The 23,008-nt window shown below is 43.6% G+C and overlaps 1 protein-coding gene across 1 annotated transcript in view; it reads left to right on the forward strand.

Annotated features, from left to right (window-relative positions):
• Positions 1 to 23,008, forward strand: part of LOC143960990 (adhesion G protein-coupled receptor E3-like) — a 130,423-nt gene that overhangs the window by 17,775 nt on the left and 89,640 nt on the right. The window contains exons 3-5 of the mRNA XM_077470082.1: positions 8,281 to 8,346; positions 12,017 to 12,139; positions 15,131 to 15,277. Coding sequence (XP_077326208.1) covers positions 8,281 to 8,346; positions 12,017 to 12,139; positions 15,131 to 15,277 — 336 coding nt within the window. The remainder of the gene's footprint in view (positions 1 to 8,280; positions 8,347 to 12,016; positions 12,140 to 15,130; positions 15,278 to 23,008) is intronic.

The following is a 23,008-nucleotide window of genomic DNA, read 5'->3' on the forward strand; positions in this document are numbered from 1 at the left end:
TATATGGTAAAATAAACACATGAAAAATGATGTAGTTGTTGTAACAATGTTTGTTTCCGCTACATGTTTTGCCCAAATCATGGCTTTTTCTGGAGCTTTTGCAAGACCCTATGTACAGTATCACTATGAAAGGAAAAAATGTTTTTCTTTTATAGTGATACTGTACATAGGGTCTTGCAAAAGTTTCAGAAGAAATTTATGGCGAAACATGTAGTCGCAACAAACTTTTGTACAACGACTGCATCAATTTTCATGTGTTGGTTTTAATATATTGAATTTTAATCTTGTTTAATAACATTTATGAAATTGTTATTGTTCTCAATTTGATTATGGTGCACCTTTAAACTCCCATTCTTTGCCTTTCTATTTTCAATAATTCCATATGGGTGGTGCATGTGTTATAAGAAGACCTCTTATCCTTGAATAAAAATTAAATTTGAAAACAAATCTTTATTATTTTCTATCAATAAGATTGTGTGGGCAGATCTATATCAGTCACAGGCTGTATCATGCCCCTCTAGCCAGTGTCTTAGAATAATGCCGCGTATACACGACCAGACTTTTCGAGGGACTAGGTCCGACGGTCTTTCCGACGGACTTTCCGAATGAATGGCCACACACAATCGCACCAAAGTCTGACGGATTCGAACGTGATGACGTACGACCGGACTACAATAAGGAAGTTCATAGCCAGTAGCCAATAACTGCCCTAGTGTTGGTTTTTGTCCGTCGGACTAGCATACACACAAACGGATTTCTCAGTCCGGCGGAGTTCCAGTGGAAAATTTTAAAACATGTTCTATTTATAAAGTCCGCCGGATTTTTGGCAAGCAAAGGTCCAATGTAGCCCACACATGATCGTATTGTCCGACGGACTCGTTCCGTCGGACCTTTGCTGTCAAAGAATTTGGTCGTGTTTACGCGGCATAAGAGGGAGGTGAAGCCTCCATTAATCTACATGTAATTTCCTACCCCTATTTTGTTTAGCTGGTTAGTGGGCATAGATGAAGAGGGAGGGAGTGGGCTGTCATTTACCACTGTGTATATACCCACATGTGTGACTCTATAGTCACAGGGGCTGCTCAGATGTGATAAGTAGAAGAATGCTCACCGTAGAAACTCACTGAAAACTGAGCATGTGCAGAATTGCCACCACAGCTGCAAAATCCCTGGCTTAGTTGGGGACATGAACAGAAGCTGAAAAGAGAGTAGCAGAGTCAACCAGTTTTTTTTTCAGAATACAGAAAACAAATCGCATAGTGACTGAATGAGTATGGACAGCATTTTTTTGATAGTTTTTTATGATGTGGGGTAGTGACACTTTAACCACTTGCCGACCGCCGCACGACGATGTACGTCGACAGAATGGCACGGGCAGGCATAAGACCTTACATGTACGTCCTTGCCTGCCCGCCGGTCGGGGGACCGATCGGGCCCCCGCCCGGTGCCTGCGGCGGTCGGTATTCGTTCGGGAGCGATCCCGGACGAGGGGACGGCCATTCATTCATGGCCACCCCCTCGCGATCGCTCCCGACGAATGAAAATGTCCCGTGACATCACTTCCTCTCCTGTAATGTAAACACAGGAGAGGAAGTGATGTATTCTCTCCTCCGTGTCGGTATTTTTCGTTCCGGCACCGAGGAGAGAGGTTCGGTGAGTTGCACCAACACACCACACATACAGTAGAACATGCCAGGCACACTCACACCCCCCAATTACCCCTGCCCCCCCAGTCACAGTGACACCAATTGCTTTTTTTTTTTTTGCATTGGTGTCATTTGTGACTGTAATAACTGTTAGGGCAGTTAGGGTTAGCCCCCTTTAGTTCTAATGTGCCCCCCTAACCCCCCCAATAAAGGTTTAACCCCGTGATCACCCCCCGTCGCCAGTGTCACTAAGGCTGGGTTCACATTGCAGCGGTTTATGAGAACGAATGTGATTCGCACCGCACTGCAGTGCAAATCACATCCGATCTCTGTGCGATTCGAGTTCAGCCATACAGATAGTATGGCTGAATTCGTGTCGCACCCGCCGCACCCGCCGCAAATTCGCACGGGACCCTTTTTTTGGCCCGCAGCAGAATCGGATCGCATGGGTGTTCACACCATGCGATCCGAGTTTGCAGATCGCACTGCGATATGCGAACTGATCTGGGGGTGTCATTAACATTTCACTGACACTCCCAGCAGTTCGCATAGGGCAGTGTGAACTGCCGCCGGGAGGCATGCGATGCGGGAACCCGCCGCGGATTCATGGCGTTCCCGCATCGCTCCAGTGTGAACCCAGCCTAATAAGCGATAGTTTTTCTGATCGCTGTATTAGTGTCACAGGTGACGCTAGTTAGGCAGGTAGGTATTTAGGTTCGCCGCAGCTTTTTATAGCACCAGGGACCCCCATATACTACCGCATAAAGCCCCCTGATTGCCCCCTAGTTAACCCTTTCACCAGTGATCACCATATAACTGTTACAGGTGACGCTGGTTGGTTAGTTATTTTTTTATAGTTTCAGGGCACCCGCCATTTATTACCTAATAAAGGTTTAACCCCCTGATCACCCGGCGGGTGTCATTTGTGACTGTAATAACTGTTAGGGCAGTTAGGGTTAGCCCCCTTTAGTTCTAAGGTACCCCCCTAACCCCCCCAATAAAGGTTTAACCCCGTGATCACCCCCCGTCGCCAGTGTCACTAAGGCTGGGTTCACATTGCAGCGGTTTATGAGAACGGATGTGATTCGCACCGCACTGCAGTGCAAATCACATCTGATCTCTGTGCGATTCGAGTTCAGCCATACAGATAGTATGGCTGAATTCGTGTCGCACCCGCCGCACCCGCCGCAAACTCGCACGGGACCCTTTTTTTGGTCCGTAGCAGAATCGGATCGCATGGGTGTTCACACCATGCGATCCTAGTTTGCAGATCGCACTGCGATATGCGAACTGATCTGGGGGTGTCATTAACATTTCACTGACACTCCCAGCAGTTCGCATAGGGCAGTGTGAACTGCCGCCGGGAGGCATGTGATGCGGGAACCCGCCGCGGATTCGTGGCGTTCCCGCATCGCTCCAGTGTGAACCCAGCCTAATAAGCGATCGTTTTTCTGATCACTGTATTAGTGTCACAGGTGACGCTAGTTAGGCAGGTAGGTATTTAGGTTCGCCGCAGCTTTTTATAGCGCCAGGGACCCCCATATACTACCGCATAAAGCCCCCTGATTGCCCCCTAGTTAACCCTTTCACCAGTGATCACCATATAACTGTTACAGGTGACGCTGGTTGGTTAGTTATTTTTTTTATAGTTTCAGGGCACCCGCCATTTATTACCTAGTCTCACTAGTGTACCCCTAAATTTAGGGGTGTCTAGTTTCCAAAATGGGGTCATTTGGGGGGGGGTTTGTGCCATCTTGGCATTTTATGGCCTTCAAAACTGTAACGCCTTTAGAAAGCCTGAAGGCGGTGCTTGGTTTTCGGGGCCCCGTACGCGGCTAGGCTCCCAAAAAGTCCCACATATGTGGTATCCCCGTACTCAGGAGAAGCAGCAGAATTTATTTTGGGGTGTCATTTCACATATGCCCATGGCATGCGTGAGCAATATATCATTTAGTGACAACTTTGTGAAAAAAAAAAAGTTTGTAATTTTCCCGCAACTTGTGGCAAAATATAAAATATTCCATGGACTCAAAATGCCTCTCAGCAAATAGCTTGGGGTGTCTACTTTCTAAAATGGGGTCATTTGTGGGGGTTTTGTGCCATCTTGGCATTTTATGGCCTTCAAAACTGTAATAGGTAGTGAGAAGTGAAATCAAAAATTTACGCCCTTAGAAAGCCTGAAGGCGGTGCTTGGTTTTCGGGGCCCCGTACGCGGCTAGGCTCCCAAAAAGTCCCACATATGTGGTATCCCCGTACTCAGGAGAAGCAGCAGAATTTATTTTGGGGTGTCATTTCACATATGCCCATAGCATGTGTGAGCAATATATCATTTAGTGAAAACTTTGTGTAAAAAAAATAAAAAAAAATTTTTTTTGTCATTATTCAATCGCTTGAGGCAAAAAAATAAAATATTCAATGGGCTCAACATGCCACTTATCAATTTCCTTAGGGTGTCTACTTTCCAAAATGGGGTCATTTGGGGGGGTTTTGTACTGCCCTGCCATTTTAGCACCTCAAGAAATGAGATAGGCAGTCGTAAACTAAAAGCTGCGTAAATTCCAGAAAACGTACCTTAGTTTGTAGATGTGACAACTTTTGCGCAAACCAATAAATATACAATTATTGACTTTTTTTTTACCAAAGACATGTGGCTGAATACATTTTGGCCTAAATGTATGACTAAAATTGAGTTTATTGGATTTTTCTAATAACAAAAAGTAGAAAATATCATTTTTTTTCAAAATTTGCGGTCTTTTTACGTTTATATCACAAAAAATAAAAATCGCAGAGGCAATCAAATACCATCAAAAGAAAGCTCTATTTGTGGGAAGAAAAGGACGCAAATTTTGTTTGGGTACAACATTGCATGACCGCGCAATTACCAGTTAAAGCAGCGCAGTGCCAAATTGTAAAAAGACCTCTGGTCATTTACCAGCAAAATGGTCCGGTCTGAAGGTGGTTAAATATTCAAATTTGAAAAACAGAATATAACAGATACAATCCTCTTCCAATTGACTGACTCTAGTTTGCAATTTTTCCAAAACCTCTGTTTTTAAAGCGGGAGTCCGTTTTTTGTTTTTTTTAAAGCCAGCAGCTACAAATACTGCAGCTGCTGACTTTTAAAATAGTGACACTTATCCGCCCAGCTTGCCCGCGATGGCGGCACCCGAAGCCGATCTCTCGATCGTCTCTCGGGTGCTGCCGTCGCCATCTTGGGTATGGGAATCAGGAAGTGGAGCCTTTTCGGCTTCATTTCCCGGTTCCCTACTGCGCATGCGCAATTGTGGCGCCGGAGGGGGGGGGGGAGGATTCCAATGAGCGGAAGGTCCACTTTAGGGTGGACCTCCGCTTTAACTTTCAAAGAACGGTCCATTGTTTTTCTAGCTCACTAGTTGAGCAAAATAGTTTCAGTTTGTCAATTCTTTATAAATAGCCTTCGTGGCGGTTATATACTTTTATATTTATGCTGCAAGATCAGCGGTGGTTGGAGGGATGAGTTTGAGATGCAGACGGTGCATCTTGAGGGGAACATTTTTATCCCCACTCGTTACCTCTTTTGGTCATAACCTCAAATACAGAAAAGATATTTTACAATTTTTGTTTTATTGCTGGCCATTCTAGCTATTTTCACATTGCTGTTTCTGGTTAAATCAGCAGGACTAAAAGTGGCTTAAGTGTTATGCAGCAATTTCCTTTTTCTTTGTAAGCGTTGTACCCTATATACGTATATTTCCTGCATGGGCAAAGACAGCGATTCTATTTAAAGCTTTGCAATGCCAGGGTTAAATGCTGATTTATGTTTTGGGGGTGGCAAAAGCATTTTTTTTTACCCAACCCTCCACTTCCCTGTTAAGCAGCGTGCTCCTATACTCTGGCAGTGGACTTTAGCTTGGTATCCTCATGTCCAATGCAGGACTATGAGCGCTGCGTCAGCTTTTATGATGTCAGGGGACATCTGACTGTCAAAGAATATGGAGAAGAGAGGTTGTGGGAACTGGACTGTCTGCCTGGAGGGAACCTATGGGAGTGCAGGATCAGCCCTTTGACCTGTGATGGCGAGCCTTGGCACCCCAGATGTTTTGGAACTACATTTTGCATTATGCGCATGCAATCTGCAGTGTAGATGAGCATCATGGGAAATGTAGTTCCAAAACATTTGGGGTGCCAAGGTTCACCATTAATGTCCTAGATTAAATCTGGGTTTAATGCAGGAACGGCCCACGGCCAAGGAGAGTTTTTACCTTCCTGAGCGGACCGGCTGCGTGCTCGGATAAGGGTCTTGTATGGACTTTGAGGGGACCCCCACGCCGTTTTTTCAGCATAGGGGTTCCTCTTTAAATCCATATCAGGCAACGGGGCTCACGAGGTGTCAATCTCGCCGATGAAGGTGGCGACATTGACTTCCTTCACTAGTCCTGTCTACCTGGAGTCATGTTCAAAATGAACGGACTTTACTCCGTGTGTGGGCAAGTCCGTTCATTTGAAAAGTCTGGCGGATCTCCGCCAAAAGTCCGGCGGATTGTCCGGTGGACCTAGCCTGCCCGAAAAGTCTGGTCGTGTGTGGGCGTGTGTGGGCAGGTCCGCTTGTTCGGAAAGTCCGGCGGACCTCCGCTGCAAAGTCTGCCGGATAGTCTGATCGCGTGTATGTGGCATCAGGGATCCTAGGACTCCTAGGATCAGTGGCAATGCTGTGGGTGGATCGGTGGCAATGCTGGGGGGTTGATGGGATCAGTGGCAGTGGTGAGGGGATGTATTTAGTTAGGAGGCAGTACATTGTGGCTAATTCTGAATCATGTAGAACAAAGCTGGAATTCTTTTTCAAGTATATAGTGGGGGATTCTACACTGACAACCAATGTAATGGAAAATTTACACTGACCACCAACACGAGGGGGAATTTATACTGATCACCAATGTGAGGGGGAATTTGCACTTACCACCATGTAAAGGGGGATTTTACACCACCAGCCAATATAAAGAGGGATTTCTACACTGCCACCAATGTAATAAGAGCATTTACACCAACCACCAATGTAAGGAGAAATATATAATGACCTCCATGTAAGGGGGAATTTACACTGACAGCCATTGTCAAAGAGATTTGTACTGACCACCAATGTAAGGTGACACTTCTACACCAACTACCAATGTTGGGGGGGATTTACACTGACCACCAATGTAAAGAGGCATTTACACTGACCACCAGTGTAAGGCCAATTCTGCACTTATCACCAATGTAAAGGGAAATGTACAATGATCACCAATGTAGTGAAGAATTTACACTGACAACCAATGTAATAGGAGATTTTATATAAACAACCTAACCACTTTCAGACCGGACCATTTTGCTGGCTTAAGACCAGACCACTTTTTGCGATTCGGCACTGCGTCGCTTTAACTGACCGTTGCGCTGTTGTGCGACATGGCTCCCAAACAAAATTGGCGTCCTTTTTTCCCCATAAATAGAGCTTTCTTTTGGTGGTATTTGATCACCCCTGCGGTTTCTATTTTTTGCGCTATAAACAAGAATAGAGCGACAATTTAAAAAAACAAACATATTATTTTTTACTTTTTGTTATAATAAATATCCCCCAAAAAATGTCTAAAAAAATTTTTTTCCTAAGTTTAGGCCGATACGTATTCTTCTACATATTTTTGGTAAAATAAAATCGCAATAAGCGATTATTGATTGGTTTGCTCAAAAGTTAGAGCGTTTACAAAATACGGGATAGTTTTATGGCATTTTTATTAATAATTTTCTTTTTACTAGTAATGGCGGCGATCAGCAATTTTTATTGTGACTGCGACATTATGGCGGACACTCCAATCACATGGAGCAGAGATCAGTGTCCCTTGTTGCTAGGCAGAACGGGGAGTTATCCTGGTGACTGCTGTCAGCAGGAGCAAAAGTATAGGTAAATCACAAGAACAGGAATAGAGGGGGAAATGTTCAACTACTGTCAAAAAACTGGAAATTTCCTATCAAATACATACCCCGTAATTTTCCTTTCCTGAAGGACTCCATGGCAGCATATGTATGGGTTAACCTCGTCTCCACTTCTGCCCAATAGGATGCAACTCACAAAACTCTTTGCTCTGAGCCAGAGGCTGCATTCTATATCTAGCCTCCTCAAGACACGGGGGGCGGGGGACTCCTGCTGCCATGAAGTCGATCAAGAAAGGAAAATTACGGTAAGTATTTTATAGGACATTTTCAGTTTTCCTGACTGACTCCATGGCAGCATACGTATGGGAACTAAGTAGCCATACACCCAATGGACGGGCAATGCTTTCCGAAACTGGTCTTTAGGAGGAGGACAAAAAAGGAAAGATTTATGGGAGTGGGGTCCTATAGAGGCAGGGTTAACCCCTATACTCCTATCATGGAGTCTGTCAGGAAAGAGGATTTTCCTTTTTTTCTTTGCTCACATCTTGTTGTGCTTCAAGAAAAGAAGTGAAGAAAAGTTTCCCCAATGGGGCACAGACAAAAAAAAAAAAAACAGAAATCGACAGGTTTTACACAACCCATACTTTATTCAAATTCTGGTATCAGATTGACTTAAAGCTGTGATTGTTCTTTAGGTGAAACGTTTATAGTCCTTCACTGATTAACAATGTTAATTTCAAATTTACAGGTGTTGTCTTTGCTGTGGCTGCACAAAACTTCAGCCAGTGTATCCAGGAGGATGTACCTGGTGAAGGTCAGTAGATGGGGCTCATTGTACCTAAAAACATTATTCCACATTTCTAGATTTATGTTAACCTGGATATTGTCCGACAGGGACGTTACACACTGTTAGGTGCTTAGTTCTGGGAAACTAGTACTGTTAGTTCTCCACAAGCAGCTGTTATCTTTTAATGCTACTGTGCCTGCAATAGGATAAAGCTACTTTAGTGTTAAAGTACAACTAAACTTTCAGTCAATGGTGTAGCTATCACATCTGGCACCTGAGGCTGGTCATTTTTTTTGCCCACCCCTCTAAGAAAATGTGGCAATATAGTGGCACCACACCTAAACTGTGGGTTTGGTCGGATTGCATCAACAGTGGTAGGGGCCTAAATCTGTAATGACTGTGCCACAAGGGATTTGGTAACAGACAATACAAGCCTCAGTATACTAATTTTATTAAAATAACACTGTCTTTTTTTTTTTTTTATAACAAACATGTTATACTTACCTGCTCTGTAATAGTTTTGCACAAAGCAGCCCTGATCTTCCTCTTCTCGGGTCCCTCCCTGGCACCCCTGGCCCCTCCCTTCTGCCAGGTGCCCCCAAAGCAAGCAGCTTGTTATGGGGGCATCCAAACAGGCGCAATCCCTAGCCGTGGCTCTGTGTGTGCTTTCACACATGGAGCAGTGGCTTGCCCCCACCCACTCCATCTCTTGATTGGCTCACTGGCTGTGATTGACAGCAATGGGAGCCAATGACTCCCGCTACTGCCAAAAGCCAATCAGGAGTATGAGTCCCCGGAGAGCCTAGGCTCTCGTGTACATCACTGGATCGGAAGGGGGCTCAGGTAAGCATTAGGTGGGTCGGGGGGGCTGCAAACACAAACACTTTCACAAAGAATGTGCTGTATTTAGAATGCAGTAGTCAGGAGTAAGAAATGTAAAACACAGTGAGGGGAATTTATCAAAATTGGTGTAATCAGAATCTGGAATAGCCGTGCTTGGCAACTAATCAGCATCTATCTTCAGCTTTTAAAATTAAGGCCCCTTGACCTGCTTTAGGGAAAGGGAGCCTTGACTGATGGAAGCGTTGCATTACAGTGGGAGTTGATCTGAATCAAGGAGGTGAAGTGGCTCTGTTAGGATTGGCTACCAGGACACGAGGTGATGGGGCGGAGGAGATTCAGAGTTGCCCGCCCATCCACCCGCTTTGATGTTTTGTCACAGCTTTATTGGTGGTTTTGACCATGCAGCAATAGACGTTGTTGTAATGGGCTATGCCTTCATGTTAAATCCTGGGGTCAGTCTAATGCCTGTCTGGCACTGATGCTAAGGACAGGCCTCGTAGACTAGTTCAGTTTATGGTTTATGTGTGTTTACAGTATTTACAGTATACCTGTGACAGGCATTGGTTATTTGTTACATTTGAAAAAGTTCAATAAAGCTGTGCATTGCCCTTTCCAACTTAATCAGCCTCCATGTCATTTCTGGTTGTAGGAGCATATCCTTCTCAGCAATGATGAAAGCTGTGAGCTGATTGGTTGCCATGCACAGCTGCTCCAGATTCTGTCTACTCTAGTTTTGATACATTTCCCTAAGGGCTCATTCAGACAGGCACTGAGACAGGCCCTATATGCTGAGATACTTTTTGCTGTATCTACATCCACCAGAGAGCTTCACCTATAGAAATGCGTGCACAGACCCGAATGCAGACACTGCATCCCTTACTGTCTTCATGTCAAATTTTGACATTCGACTATGTAGGGTTGCCACCTGTCCAGGATTCACCCGGACAGTTCGGGTTTGGAATCATGCGTCCGGGTTTCAGACTGCCTGAAACCCGGACACATTATTTAGACTGGACTATGACTTCCCAGCAGGGTTGCTGGCTTCAGTTGTCTAGGCTGAGAGTGTCTGTTACACTCTTTCACACTGCCCAAAGACAGCACTAACAATCCACCCCCAAACGCACACACAGACGGGAGAAGAGAGAGGGCTCGATCACCACCTCATCCTCCCACCCCTACCTCTCTGTGTCTGCCCACACGCCAATCCTCGGTGCTGTGCCTCAGAAAAGGAAAGTTGGGGCCGGAAATTTAAATTCAGCAGCCTCAGATACATCTGAATGAGAGGTGCTGACTGCCAAGGGGTGAGTGAGCTCACCATCCATCTCTGTCTGTCACTGAAGTCTCCCCCCTTCTCTCTCCTGCCTCTGAGTGAGTACACTAAGGTAAATCAGGGTTCTCAGAGCACCCCTTATACCAGAGTTCCCCTTTACACCAGAAGCCACAGTGTTCTCCCTTACATTAGAGTCTTCTCTGTACATCAGAGTTCTCAGTGTTCCCCCTTAAATCAGGGTTCTCAGAGAATTGCTTATGTTAGAGGCCCCAGAGTACTCCCTTACATCAGAGTCTGCAGACTCTGATGTAAAGGGGGACTCTTGTTTTGTAACTTCATATGATTAGAAATGTTATTTAATGGCAAAATATATATAAAGTTTATACTATAAAAAAAAAATTGGCGTGCTCCGCTAAAGTGTTCGGGTTTGACTTGAAGAAAAGGTGGCAACCCTACGATTATGTCTATGCAGATGCTGCATCCCAAGTGACTTTGACTGGACTGCCTGCACAAGGATGCACAGAACACCAAGTATCCCCATGTGGTACACAGCCATCACACTGGGAATGGACGCATATGCTCCATGTGAACGAGGCCTAATTGTCATGTAGTTCAGATAGCAGGACAGAAGAGATGTTGTGTAATTAAAAGAGAAGTATGGGAATTTTTTTAAAATCATACTTACCTAGGTGGATGTCCCCCGCAGCTGATCACTGATCACTCCATTCTTAGTGCTACCTCCAACCCCCCCCCCCCTGCCCCAGGGCTTACTCTGCAGTATCCCCCTAGTCCAAGGCCTCCTCTATAGCCCCCTCATCCCAAGTTCAGGGCTTACTCTGCACCTTGCCCTCTGAATCCAGGTCCTTTGCCACACCAACCCCACTTTTCAAGTCCAGGGCCTCCTCTACACTCCCCAGTCCAGGGCCTCCTGTGCTCTGTCCAGGGCATCCTGTGTACTGCCCTCCTAGTCCAGGGCCTTCTCTCCTAATCCAGGGTCTTTGTGACCCCAACCCTTTTCTAGTTCAGGGCCTCCTCTGCACCCCCCATCCCCACTCCAGCGCCTCCTCTGAAATCCTAGTCCAGGGCCCCCTCTGTCCCCCACCCCAGGTGAGGGCTTCCTCTGCATCCCCTTAGTCCAGGGCCTGTGTGAATGCTGCAGCTGTAACACTTAGTCTCTAAGCCCGAGAACTGAGCAATCACACGACTGCTGATCATTCAGTTCTTGTTCTGATTGAGTGGAGAGCAGTGGCTGTCAGTCGTCGGCTCTTTGTTCTGCCCCTCCTGCACTCACTGGAGAGCTGGCCTGGGAAGGGGGCAGGTGCAGCTGACTTTTTCTCTTGACTGCGTGCTGGCTCTGCCATGTCAGCTGACAGCGGGATTTGGCCTACTATGACTCTGGGGCACTGGGTCACAGGAAATCAAAAGTAAATGCACTGCTGTAACCCACAAGAGAAATATTCTCAAAAAGCTTTTTCCATACTTAAGGGATTACATATTATGCCATATTTAAACAGGCTTGTGTGCTAACTATCTAGAAAGCATGCAGGTTCTTTATTATTGTTATTTTTTTGTATCACTCCCCAGGTGAGAAGGATTGTGGTAATCAATGGATCTGTCCGCAGAATGTTACCTGTGACCAAAAAACCAAATGTCACTGCAAAAGAGGATTCTGCCTATGCAAAAAAAAAGGTGTGCTCTACTGCAGAGGTAAGTATGTGCATGTGCCACGAAAAATCTACTACAAAAGCCCAATTCAGCTTTATGTCTAAACAGTATCCATTCACAGCAAACTTTTTATACTGGGCCTACCAAAATAAAATCTGAAATAAAAATGGTCTGTATTGCATAATTTTGCCTATCATTGCCACTGTCCAGCTGTTGTTTGCCCAAGCTCAGGAAATAATCTCTAAAGAAACACTCATGTGAGAGGAATTAAAATTATTAGGAAATGTCAGATTTGTTCCAGTGTCTCAAGCTCTGATAATTTTAAAGTGTAACTTCACTTTTGTTGAGAAAAAAAAAAACATTCCCCTCTGGGTGATCTATGTACATTGCAAAGTTTATAACAAACTTTGTTGCAGATTCCTACGTTTTGTTATTCAGAAGCGATCATTGTCTGTTCCTCTGTGCTAAGTGGGTCTAATGGAAGTGGTTTCATAATTATCAGTCAGCTGGGCAGCTACAGAGCACTAATAAGGAAATCTGCTGGGCCTGCATCTCTTTAGACGTATTTCTATTGAAAGTATCTCACCAAAAAAAAACATTTTTGTAGCAGAAGATGCCTGAAATCTGACTTGTATCCTAGACAGACTTCTGGGAAAATTGGTGAGCCAATCACACAAGCAGGAAATTATGTTTCTGGGGAATGGTCAGTACACATTCTGTGTACAGAACAACTCCAGGTAGCCATATTGCATTGCATTTTTAGAAAATGACAGTGGCGGCAGATTGAAAAGGAAAGATCATTTTTAATAACACTCAATTACATAATGACTTCAGTGTCTAAGTCATTAGTCAAGTGTCAAGTGCCAAAATTCTATATGCTATATTATTTTTTCTTTATTTTATTTTCCACAAAGTGGAGTTACCCTTTAAAGTTAGAAGGCCTGGAACAAATGTGTGCAAATTAGGAGTTTTGACTTCGCTATGACTTTATTGGCTGCATGCTTGTTTTGGGTAATGCAAAATACTGAAGACAGGGGCAGCCAGACAACTAACATTTTCAGAAGGGTTGAAGAAGCGAGACAGGTTTCAATGCAGAACACACTAGAACATTTCTTGTAATGCAGTACTTTTATTCTTCCACAAGATGGTGCTGCAATACCATTTCAGAGAGCTTTAAAATGATGGGCAGAGAGGAGACATACATTAGATCTGCATGCATGAGATCTGATTTCATTTGAAATTACTACATAGTAAAATGATCCTTGCTATAATTTTAGAAACATTATAATCATTTAATTATATAATATGTAAGATATTGTTAATGCTATGGTGACCCCTCCGTCGTACATATATTATATACAGACTACATTATCAACTAGAAAAGTTTTTACATATTGCTACAGGGAGATCATAACCTGAAGGTCTCACCCCAGACACCTAATCTGCAATGGAGGCTGCCATTGTCCAAACATGAGGATGATATTAGCAATGAAACATGCACACCATAATTACATAGTTGGTAAGGTTGAATGAAGACACCAGTCCATCCAGTTCAACCTTTGTGGGTATGTGGGTGTGTGTGTTTATGTCACCACCATTTCCCGAATTCCTGTATATTGCATTCGCTAAGATGCCCATCTAAGAGGTTTTTTTTAATTATTGATGCTCCCCGCTGACGGCACCAACTGTGGAGGGGACTTCCACATTCTGCTTCTCTGACAGCAAAGAACCTCCTACAGGTTCAACCACTTCTCGCCACACTTCATTGAGTGACCATGTATCCTCTTAAGTGAGCTGAGACTGAATAGTTTCCTCTATGCTATAATCACTATTGAGAGATTTGTATATTGCTATCATAGTGTTGCATAAACCTTCCATGAACGGCCATTAAATGCTAGATATCCAAAATATACTTAGTGGCATTAGTATGTGTCACTTAGCGATCAATCAACAACTCTGGGAAAACTCTTATTTAAAATATTATTAAATTACATACTAATAAATAGAGATGGGCTAAATACCCCCCTGTTCGGTTCGCACCAAAACTCCTGAACAGGGAAAAGGTTCGCCCCCAAACTCTATTAAAGTCTATGGGACCCAAACATGAAAAATCAAAAGTCCCTATTTTAAAGGCTTACTGTATATGCAAGCTATTGGCTATAAAATGTTATGGGGGCCCGGGTACCGCCCAGGTCCCCCCACAAATTGGAGTGTTTGCCGAACGGGTGAACAGGCGATGCTCGGGCCGAACAAACGTTTGTTTACCCAATGCTAAGCTGAACTCTGGGCACCAAAAAAAAGAAAATGTAATTTAAATCTATTCCTTAATAGCCACAGAGGATAGAAATTAAGTTTGTGTGCACTATATGTCTTTACATACTGGGATACTTCCTTGTAAATGTAAGAATGACATCATCACTGTGTTGTACATAGCCTGTGCAGAGAGCAGAGCTGTGGGAGGGACCCAGCAGGCTCCACCCTCTATAGGCTGTCTGCAGAAAACTACAGGAGGGGGGCGGAGACAAGACCAGTCACCCTGAACAAGGAGAGAGAGCAGCAGTGACCGGTCTTTATTAGAGAAAGCTCTCCTGCACCGTTTCTTGCTGGGTCAATGCACAGCTCTGGAAGCCTCTTGTATTTTGACATTATTTGCATATCCTGGAGTTTAGCTTTAAATAAATAGCCTGTTAATTAATTCCTCACTATACTGTCCTGCCGGCTTCAGCCGTGAATGTGAAATGTCTGTTGAACCAGCCACATGGAGTCTTCATCAGAAGCCCCTGTAATAGGATGACAATATAGGAGCACATATTGGAGAAAGGGATAGAGCATTGTCACTTTATAACAGGAAGGGCCTGAAAAAAGACCTCCAGTGGAGGATCACCAGGGATTTTTTACGATGAAAGCTGCTGTTTTAAAATATTTAAAATTTATTTTCAAATAATTTTAACATGTTTAAAAATATATGAGATTTTAGTGACTTTGTTTACATTGACTTTACCATAATTCTATACAAATAACTCTACACTTTAGATAGAAACGAGTGTAATGCCTCACCGTGTGGACAAGGAGCCAAGTGTCGGAACACAAATGGCAACTTCTACTGTGAGTGTTTAGAAAATTATCGCCCCATCAACAATGTTCGGTTCTGTCCTAAAGGAGGACAAGTTTTTTGTAAAGGTGAGTTATGTGGACAGGAATACACAATGACAAGAGTCAACATACACTATATTACCAAAAGTATTGGGACACCTGCCTTTACACGCACATAAGCTTTAATGGCATTCCAGTCTTAGTCTGTAGGGTTCAGTATTGAGTTGGCCCACCCTTTACAGCTATAACAGCTTCAACTCTTCTGGGAAGGCTGTCCACAAGGTTTAAGAGTGTGTCTATGGGAATGTTTGACCATTCTTCCAGAATTTGTGAGGTCAGACACTGATGTGGACGAGAAGGCCTGGCTCTCAGTCTCCGTTCTAATTCATCCCAAAGGTGTTCTATTGGGTTGAATTGCAGGCCAGTCAAGTTGCTCCACCCCAAACTCGCTCACCCGCGACTTTATGCTTTGTGCACTGGTGCGCAGTCATGTTGGAACAGGAAGGAGCCAGCCCCAAACTGTTCCCACAAAGTTGGGAGCATGAAATTATCCAAAATGTCTTGGTATGCTGACACCTTAAGAGTTCCCTTCACTGGAAATAAGGGGCCAAGCCAAACCCCTGAAAAACAACCCCACACCATAATCCCCCCTCCACCAAATGATTTGGACCAGTGCACAAAGTATGGTCCATAAAGACATGGATGAGTGAGTTTGAGGTGGAGGAATTTGACTGGCTTAGACCCGATAGAACATCTTTGGGATGAATTAGAGCGGAGACTGTGAGCCAGGCCTTCTTGTCCAACATCAGTGTCTGACCTCACAAATGCACTTTTGGAAGAATGGTCAAACATTCCCATAGACACACTCCTAAACCTTGTAGACAGCCTTCCCAGAAGAGTTGAAGCTGTTATAGCTGAAATGGGTGGGCCAACTCAATATTGAACCCTATGGAGGCCATTAAAGTTCATGTGCATGTAAAGACAGGTGTCCCAATACTTTTGGTAATATAGTGTTTGTTCAGTGCACCCACATTGTGCACCCCACCATCTCACAATGTGTTCTCAGTCGCTTTCTCCCCTACACAGGATTGTTCTAGTTATTGTTACAATTATTATAAAGATATTATATAGCGCCAACAGTTTGCGCAGCACTTTACAAAATAAAGAGGTAAGTACAATTACAATATAATTCAAGAAAAGTGGGTTAGGAGCTTACATTCTAAAGGGGGGGGGGGGGCAACTGGTACAAAATGTAATAACTGTGTGGAGATCAGTTGAGGGGAAGAAAGTAAAAAGAACAGTTGTTAGGTAGAGGTGAGATAGGCTTCACTGAAGAGTTACGTTTTTAGGGATTGCCTAAAGATGGAAATCATAGGAGATAGACAAATAGATTGGGATATAGAGTTGCAGAGATAAGTTCTGGAAAAGTCCTGGAGGTGAGCATGGGAGTAGGTGATGGGTGGAGATAACTAGCATGTCAAAGACAGGTCATGGTTAGCACTAATGATCGGGAGCCCGTACAACCTACTTCTGATCATGTGAAGGATGTGACAGTCAATCCCAGTGGTCACATGATCTCCCGATCCTTCCTGCTTCTCGGGCATACAGGCCCTATTACAAGGATGTAGGCGTGGGTTAAACTCTACAGAATGGGTCAAAAAAGTGTAGCAAGGTGATGGGCTACAGCAATATGGAGATGGAGACATTGCCCTTTATTCTTCTCTCCCTTTACCGAAAGCCTTGCATGACCACGCTATTGACAGTTAAAGTAGCGCAGTGCTAAATAGCAAAAAATAGCCTGACCTTGAAAGGGGTAACATCTTCTGGAGCTGAAGTGGTTAATTACAATGGTAATTCGTTATTTTATTTATATAAATGGGTTGATCTTAGTCAGCTATTCTGTTCACATGAGAATGTTGACGATCAATAGCTAGGCCACCTTAAAGCAGAACTAAACCCTCTTATTCTTTACAGCCAAGGAAGCTGCCATCTTAGCCTGTTTACCATGCTATGGTGCTCCACATGTGATCAGTTATGATGCCAGCCATTTGTTGGCTTAACAGTTTGGTTGAAAGTACAAGCCACTGTGACAGTTTGCATTGCCTTGAATGTTAAGCCTCGTACACATGATCAGACTTTCCGACAGGAAATGTTCGATGTGAGCCGGTTGGCGGTAAATCCGACCGTGTATACGCTCCATCGAACAATTGTTGTCAGACTTTCCGCCAACAAATGTTGGATGGCAGGTTTCTAAATTTTCCATGGACAAATGTCTGTCGATGGATTTCCCGAGCATATGTACACAAGTCCGTCGGACAAAAGTCCAAACTACATACGCATGCTCGGAAGCAAGGACGAGCCAGAAGCAGTCGATCTTGTAAACTAGTGTTCGTAATGGAGAATTAACATTCGTGACGTGGCAAATTATGAAATCTCCAAATGCAGCGCACATTCTCTTCTTCTTTAATGGGATAATAATGAAGCTGCTTTGCTGGTGATACCGATGGAGTTATTGCAAACACATTTTCAAAGGCTTTTTTTTCTAGTGATATCAAGAATAATATTATTACCGTATGCCTTTTTTTAATTATTATTTGTGCAAGTTACCACAACACCATTATCCCGCAGTTTTTAAGATCAAAGATACAACTATCTTGGTGTCCCTTGTTAATTTTACATTGTATTTTATAAAATGTAAGTAACTGCCTACTCCCAAACTATCATTTGAAGTAAAAAACATAGCCAAGTATTATTCTACACAATTTTTTTTATTCTGAATTAAAAAAAGAAAACAAATAAAATGAGACATTCTATCTGAAAATAGAACTTAACCAAAAAGTGCATTCTATGCATCCAAAAATATAGAAAATATACCAAATCAAATCATTATTCAACCAAAAAAATAATGTCAAAGCAATAACTCCAAGGCCAATAAATACATAACACATTATTTTTTCCGATTCCGCAACATGGCTGGTTGACGAACGGCCTTCAGAAACTAAATGAACAGCATGAAATGAAAAGAAAAGCGTGAATCAACAATCACCAAACTTCTACGCTCCTACGCTCAGGTTGAGAGGTAATGTCCAACTAGACCATTGTAAGTGCAGGCAGGAAGCTCGTCCTAGCTTCAAACTTCTACTAACACAAAATTAGCAGAAGGAGGCCAAAGGGTGGTGCTAAAGAGCTGAAAAAAACATGTAGTATGTCTAGTACGTCACTAAGTTCGTAATTGTTGGCCATGTGTATGCAAGACAAGTTTGGGCCAACGCCCTTCGGACAAAATTCCACAGTTTTGTTGGCGGAAAGTCCGATCATGTGTATGGGACATAACTGTTTTGGGAAGGAGGTAAATCGATTTCTTTATTTCCACTGGGTTTGTATCTAGGAGCAATGCATTTTGACATCAGTTTCAGATGTACAGTATCTGAGATCATTCACAGTTCATTGACAGGTTCATATGAGCCGCAGTTGACTTCCTTCTGACCGGCATTTGACCTCCTTCTAAGCTGCTTGCCCTCCCTTTGACTTGTATAGTGAACAGAACAGCTTTGATGTATCCCATTGACACAGACCTTAAAGAACACCTGTCACAAGAAAGCTTATTCAAGAATCTGAATATTCCGTATCAGATTATTATAATTTAGCAGACTTACATGTAAAAGATTTATTTTGCCATCCTATTTAGCCTTTCATACTATTTGAGACTTCACTTCAGCTTGAGTGTCAGGGAGTAAGGGTCACCTGAAGTTTTTACATTTGCTGCCCTGAGAAGCTTAACCATTTTAGCTCCGGAAGGTTTACCCCACTTCCTGAGCAGGACATTTTTTCCGATACCGCACTGTAATTTTAACTGACAATTGTGCGGTCTTGTGACACTGTATCCCAAAAAAAAAAAAAAATGATGTCCTTTTTTCCCCCCACATATATAGCTATCTTTTTATGGTATTTGATCACTTCTGTGTTTTTATTTTTTTGCAATAAAAACAAAAAACGACTGACAATTTTGAAAAAAAACCCATAACTTTTTACTTTCTTCCATAAAACCTACCCAATAAAAAAAATAAAAAAAATAAAAAATCTAATTTCTTCATCAATATAGGCCAATGTGTATTCTGCTACATCTTTTTGGTAACAAGAAAATTTCAATAAGTATATATTGATTGGTTTGCGCAAAAGTTATAGCACCTACAAACTATAATATATACACATCGAACACCTAACAGACACGTGTTTGGGGACCAGTGACATTATTACAGTGATCAGTGCTAAAAATATGTACTGTCAATGTACTAATGACACTGGCAGGGAAGGGGTTTACATCAGGGGTGATCAAAGGTATAAACGTGTGCCTAAGGATTGTTTGATACCTGTGGGGGAGGTGCTTTTACTACTTGAAGACATGGAACGGTGTTCCTGCTTCACACTAACACAGGATCCATGTCTTCTGTACTCATGGAATGACAGTCTGCCTTGTTTACATAGGCAGACTGTCATCCTGTCAGAATACCGAATGATCGGTGGGTCCCGGTGGACATCGCAGCGGGAGCGAAGGCTGTCCTGTAGCAGTAAATCTGTATGGGGTAGTCGAGAAGAGGTTAATGCATTGTCCTCAATATCTACTTGGTACAAGAAAACAAATAGTTCTTCACAACAAATAGTTCTTCCATTCTCAGAGTGAAGCGTCAATTGCCTACCCTTCTACTGGCACTACTGTTTTTTATATGGTAAGGGGTGTTGTAGAATTACACCGTGTCCATTATAGTGTCAGGTGAGAAGCCTGGACTACATGTTAAAGAGGAAGTAAACCCTGATGGGTTTACTTCCTCTTTCATTCCCTGCAAAGGCAAAGCATAATGGACTACTATGCATCGCATAGTAGTCCATTATGTGTCACTTACCTGACACAGGAGCCAGCGATGTCACCGCTGTCCCCTGTAGTCCGGAGCCTCCATCTTCTCGGTGGGGTCTCGCTGCTCCGCCGCTGTCATTCGGCGAAGCCGCGATGACGTCACTCCCACGCATACACACGCGGCATCTTCGTCGTTCACGATGCAGCGCTCAGTGCGCCTGCGCGCCGCTGTCTACGCCACATGCGCCATAGACAGCAGTGCCTGTCTTTCGGCAAATATCTCCTAAACCGTATAGGTTTAGGAGATATTTCCTGGACCTACAGGTAAGCCTTAATCTAGACTTACCTGTAGGTCAAAGTGTGTTGTAAGGGTTTACAACCACTTTAAAGTGTTTATAAACCCAAAGGCAAAAAAATGTAACATTTTAGAGTTTACTGTAACACAAAAAGACAAAGTTTAGGTTGCCACCTTTTCTTCAAGCCAAACCCAAACACTTTAGTGGCCTGGGACACCTTTGGGTATCCCAAGGAGAGTAGTAATGCTGTGCACATAGCGTGCTGCAGCGTACAGTAAGTGTTGCCAAACTGCTCTTGGTGATGTCATCGCGTTGTCCCCCAGTAAAGTCGAACCTGCCCCCAGATGGCCCGCAGGTCCTGTACAGCAACAGATTTGTGTGCGACTATCTTGGTTACTCGGGGAGCCACAATCAGGTCTGAATAATGTGTCCGGGTTTCAGGTGGACATGATTCAAAAACCCAAACTGTCCGGGTGAATCCCGAACAGGTGGTAACCCTACGCTCAGGTAGAGAGGTAATGTCCAACTAGACCATTGTGAGTGCAGGCAGGAAGCTTGTCCTAGCTTCAAGCTGCAACAATGTAAAAATAAAGATTCATAAGCTGCACATCATGAAACAGATACATTTGCATGAAGTGTGACAAATGGCACCCTCAGCCGGGGCTCCAGCCAGGCCACACCCCAATGGGTTTAACTCTGCCCCTTGAAGCTTAACCACTTTCAGACCGGGCCAATTTGCTGGTCAAAGACCAGACCACTTTTTGCGATTCGGCACTGCGTCGCTTTAACTGACAATTGCGCGGTCGTGCGACGTGGCTCCCAAACAAAATTGACGTCCTTTTTTTCCCACAAATAGAGCTTTCTTTTGGTGGTATTTTATCACCCCTGCGGTTTTTATTTTTTGCGCTATAAACAAAAATAGAGCGACAATTTTGAAAAAAACGCATTATTTTTTACCTTTTTTGTTATAATAAATATCCCCCAAAAATATATAAAAAAACATTTTTTTCCCTCAATTTAGGCCGATACGTATTCTTCTACATATTTTTGGTAAAAAAAATCGCAATAAGCGATTATTGATTGGTTTGCGCAAAAGTTATAGCGTTTACAAAATAGGGATAGTTTTATAGCATTTTTATTAATAATTTTTTATTATTATTTTTTTTACTAGTAATGGCGGCGATCTGCGATTTTTATTGTGACTGCGACATTGTCGGGGACCCATCGGACATTTTTGACACATTTTTGGGACCATTGTCATTTATACAGTAATCACTGCTATATAAATGCAGTGATTCCTGTGTAAATGACACTGGCAGTGAAAGGGTTAACCAGTGGGTGGCAGTGTAGGGGTTAAGTGTTCCTAGGGGCGTGTTACTAACTGTGGGGGGGTTGGGCTTTCATTTAGTGTACACTGATCTCTGCTCCAATCACATGGAGCAGAGATCAGCATCACTAGTTGCTAGGCAGAATGGAAAAATGTTGTTTATACAGCATTTCCTCCATTCGGCCGCTCCGTGAGACGATCGCGGGGATGCCCGCGGCGATCGAGTCCGCGGGTCCCGCGACCGGACTCACGGGGGTCCCGACCAGCGCGGGAGCGCGCCGCCGGCGGCGCGCTCCCGGTGGCAGGGCGGCATCGAATATTGGACGTACATGTACGCCAATATGCCTGCCCGTGCCATTCTGTCGACGTACATCGTCGTGCGCTGGTCGGGAAGTGGTTAATCATGGGGATCAACATGATTAAACGCCCCGGGGAGGAGCTAAATGCATTGAGGGCGTGGCCTGGCCGATGTCCAGGCTGAGGCTGCCATTTGTCTCACTTCATGCAAATGGGTCTGCTTCATGATGTGCAGCTTAGGGATCTTTTCCTTTTTTTTTATCGTAACTGCTTCCGGACCACCCACCGCACGTATACTGCGACAGGGTGGCCCGACTGTGCAAAAGCTACGTACCTGTACGTTGTTTGCTTCTTCTGCGTGTGGGGCCAATCAGCGGGTCTGGTGGACGCGATGTCCAACGGGAACCCGGCGACCATTCGGAGAAAGGCAGAACGGCGGTCTGTAAACAAGACAGATCACCAGTCTGTCATTGAGGAAGAGGGAGATCTTGTGTTCTTGCTAAGCAGAAACAGGGATCTCTCTCTTCCTCCAGTCAAACCACCCCCCCCCCCCCCACACACAGTTAGCAAGCACCCCCTAGGAGCACATTTAACCCTTTGATTGCCCCTGATGTTAACCCCTTACCTGCCAGTGTCATTTATACAGTGACAGTGCATTTTATTTAGCACTGCTCACTGTATTGGTGTCACTGGTCCCCAAAAGTGTCAGTTAGTGTCAAATTTGTCCACCGCACTGTCGCAGTCTCACTAAAAATTGCTAATTGCTGCTTATACTAGTAAAAAAAAAAAAAAAAATGTAAAGTCTATAAATCTATCCCATAGATTTACTTTTACGTAAACCAATTTATATACACTTATTGGGATTTTTTTTTACCAAAAATATGTAGCAGAATACATATTGGCCTAAATTGATGAAAAAAAAATAGTTTTTTTACATTTTTGTTTATTGGATAAGTTATATAGCAGAAAGTAAAAAAATGTATTAATTTTTTCTTCAAAACTGTAGTTTTTTTTGTTTACAGCACAAAAAATAAAAATCACAGAGG

This window comes from Lithobates pipiens, unplaced genomic scaffold, assembly GCF_037356315.1.
Source record: "Lithobates pipiens isolate NorthernLeopardFrog02 unplaced genomic scaffold, aLitPip1_a1.2 Scaffold_8, whole genome shotgun sequence".
In the NCBI taxonomy this organism is placed as follows: domain Eukaryota; kingdom Metazoa; phylum Chordata; class Amphibia; order Anura; family Ranidae; genus Lithobates; species Lithobates pipiens.